Here is a 3,391-nt window from a genome sequence, read left to right as displayed (position 1 = left end):
TTTGTTTAAGAACAGATTTTGTGTTTCATTTTCCCATCTTCCCTATGAAGGTTTATTGTTTTACACTTCATACTTGATGTTGCATCTTTTTTCCCTTCCAAATTTTCAACGAGTGACAAACTACACGGCCTGAGCAACATCGTTAAGACCCTCTTGCGCGAACCCCGCATTTGAGCTGCTGTGCGGTCACTCTGTTAGCAAAGCTGTCATTTCTAACGGGTAAACGAGCAGAACTGAGCAATGCCAGTTTTAGGGGGATTTCTTTATTCAGAGGAGAAGGCTGTACATTCATCCCTCCCTCCCCGCGCCGGTCAACTCCGCGGGGGCGATGCGGGGGCAATGCCGGGGGCGGGGGACAATGCCGGGGGCGGGGGCCGGCCCGGCCCGGCCCTGCTCGGGCGCTGGGGCCGCTTCCCCCTCTCGGGCTGCCCCGCTTTTAAAGGCGGCGCGGCGGATCCGGCCCCAGAGCGCCGCCAGCCCCGCAGCGCAGGCGGGGACGGCGGCGGCAGCACCGGGACACTCGTCGGCCGCAGCATGCCGGGGCCCCTGCGCCTGCTGGGGCTGCTCTGGCTCTGCAGCCTCTGCCGCGGCTACTTCGAGGGGCCGCTGTACCCCGAGATGTCCAACGGGAGTCTGCACCACTACTTCGTCCCCGACGGGGACTACGAGGAGAACGACGACCCCGAGCGCTGCCAGCTGCTGTTCCGGGTGAGCGAGCAGCGGCGCTGCGGCGCGGCAGCGGCGGCGGGCAGCGGGCTCAGCCTGCGGGAGGAGCTCACGGTGCTGGGGCGGCAGGTGGAGGACGCGGGCCGGGTGCTGGAGGGCATCGGCAGGAGCATCTCCTACGACCTGGACGGGGAGGAGAGCTACGGCGCCTACCTGCGCCGCGAGTCGGCACAGATCAGCGACGCCTACTCCAGCTCGGACCGCTCGCTGAGCGAGCTGGAGGGTAAGTTCCGCCAGGGGCAGGAGCAGAGCGGCCGGGAGGAATCCCGTCTGGGCGACAGCTTCGTGGGGCTGCTGCTGCACGCCCGCGCCCTGCTCCGAGAGACGCGCCACATCTCCAGCGGTCTGCGCGACAAGCACGACCTGCTGGCCCTCACCGTGCGCAGCCACGGCGCCCGCCTCAGCCGCCTCAAGAACGACTACCTGCGCGCCTGAAACGGCACCCCGGCTCAACCCGGGCCCCCACCGCCTTTAAACGGGACCAGCAGCCCTGCCGCCAGCCCCCTGCAAGGCACAGCCCTGGCGTCTGCGTGGAAGGGGCACCTCCGTGAACTAATCCTAGAAGTATGAAGGTTGGAAAAGACCTCCAAGATCACTAAGTCCAGCCTTCAACTGAAAACCACCGTGCCCACTAAACCATATCACAAAGGGCCATATCTGTTCGGTTTTTGAACACTTTCAGGGATGGTGACTCGACCAAAATACGTCCTTCTTCATGGAAAAACGTTATTTATTCTCTTTGACTTTCTAAACAAATAGCACGATTCTATAAACCAGGAGGTTTGAGGTATGTTTAATATCCCATATTCAAAACAACTACCCTCTGTTACACCATTAATCTTTGGTTCCCACGTGAAGAAAGCTTTCTCATCTCGGATTCCCTGTTGTTTGTTTGTATATCACCTGTTCCGCTGTGGCTCACCTGCCACAAGCATGGATGCAGTGTGGTTGTGCTCGGCAGCCCCTTCCAGCCTCGTGTGTAGCAAATACTTAAATTGCTTTTGTTGTTACTCCTTCAGGGTGAAACCTCTGGCCCTCTATTTACATTCTTAACCTTTTGTGTAATGGTTTGTATTCTATGCACGTTAAACGTTGTTCTACTACATAACTTCAAGCTGTGATTTTTCATTTGTGTTTGGAAAGATGGGAGTTGTTCTGGCAGGATCTGTACTCTTCCAGGCTTGCTTATCTGTGACTCTAAGCTATCATAACCCCAAGAACCAGCCAAAAAAGGTTTATGTCAGATCCTGAGAATGCTGATGGGGATTTTTATAGTAAAAAGAATGAGCCCTAGTGGTGATTGGAGTTTTGGATCCCAAATTTGAGAGCCAGGACTATGTTTCTAAAGCAGACAAAAAGGTTTTGTCTCTGCTAGCGCAGCAATATTTCTTGTTGGTGACTTTGTACTTTTGCTAGCTAAGCTATTAATAAAACTATTTTTTGTCCTAGACAATAGCAAAAGTGCCCAGTGGGAAGGAGGGGGGAATTGTTTGGGTTTTTAGACTCGTTGCTATTTAACTGACACTTGGGGGTAATGTGGCTATTAAGTTACAGATACTGCAGGCAGGATCACTATTTGAATGAAAAAAGTTCATATGTTGTTTTAATAAATATTTGAAAACAATATTAAAGTACATTTTCGTTCTTTTACTGAATTCCTTGAGACGCTCTTAATTTAAAACATGCTGGTTGAAATGTCTTTTCAGGAAAAAAAAATTTGCAAGTTTGTAGTTCTTGCCAAGTGAAATAATTTGCTTTTCTTAGTAAAAACAAAATTTACAGACTTGAGAGCTAAGCAAGTTTCATTAAAAGGGCTTGTAGGGCAGATTTTTTTTTTTTTTTAATTTGTAAACTTCTTAAGTGCCAAGCAATCTCATGGCACAGGAAGGGAAGCTATTTGGTGTAATTTTGAGGTCTGTTTTTGTTAACCCTGCTCACATTCAGTTATACTTTGGTCTGCAAACCATCCAGTGGGTAAGGTACTCAGCAGTGCAGTGGGTCAACATAAGTCACCTGGGACCAGCACTGAAGGCACCAGGAAAGTCTCTGCTTACAGAACCAGACAGCTCGCTGCTGTCTCCTGAAGTCAGTGTGGTCTACCTGCCAGCACGATACTTTAGATTCACATCTTTAGGCCCCAAGTAGCTTTGGAGATTTGCTGCAAAAGAAACATTTTATTGGATGACTTCGGTGGAACTACTCAGTTATTTTTGTGTTGTCAAGTTAGAAGGTATGATGGGTTCTAGCTCTAAAAAATTAATTTATTTGTAGTACTTTCCTTGCTACTAAGGATGGATGGAACAACACAAGAGCCATCTGAGTCACTGAGTCTTCTCTGCTCACTATGACAGCAAACCATATAGCATTTCTGGGCTGGAGCAAGCTCCAGAAGAGCCTGAGGGTTTCATTCATATCCAGTATCCTTTCTGAATCTGACCAGTTTACAAGTAGGTGCCAAAGTTGTCACGCAGTTCCAGTTGTGCCCAGTTGCTTTTTAAAATGAGCTTTAGTATCTGCTTACCCACTTTTTGGGTCACTGGTTATAACATAAACTGCAAAATTCAGTAAATAGACTGAAATGGCATGATTATGCTGATTTTTAGCTATATGAGAGCAGTATTCAAATCCTAATAGAAAAATAGTAGTAGTAGCAGTGAAAAATGCA

At 49.5% G+C, this 3,391-nt stretch overlaps 1 protein-coding gene across 1 annotated transcript; it reads left to right on the top strand.

Moving 5' to 3' along the window:
• The first annotated feature begins 478 nt into the window (after positions 1–478).
• On the top strand, positions 479–2,357 carry FIBIN (fin bud initiation factor homolog). The gene has a single exon (XM_071559538.1). The coding sequence runs from the start codon at positions 535–537 to the stop codon at positions 1,159–1,161; it is 627 nt and encodes a 208-aa protein (XP_071415639.1). The 5' UTR covers positions 479–534; the 3' UTR covers positions 1,162–2,357.
• Positions 2,358–3,391: the final 1,034 nt, after the last annotated feature.

Source organism: Pithys albifrons, chromosome 6 (genome assembly GCF_047495875.1).
Source record: "Pithys albifrons albifrons isolate INPA30051 chromosome 6, PitAlb_v1, whole genome shotgun sequence".
Classification (NCBI taxonomy): domain Eukaryota; kingdom Metazoa; phylum Chordata; class Aves; order Passeriformes; family Thamnophilidae; genus Pithys; species Pithys albifrons.
The sequence above is the reverse complement of the archived record's forward strand: the minus strand, read 5'-3'. Positions and strand labels throughout refer to the sequence as shown.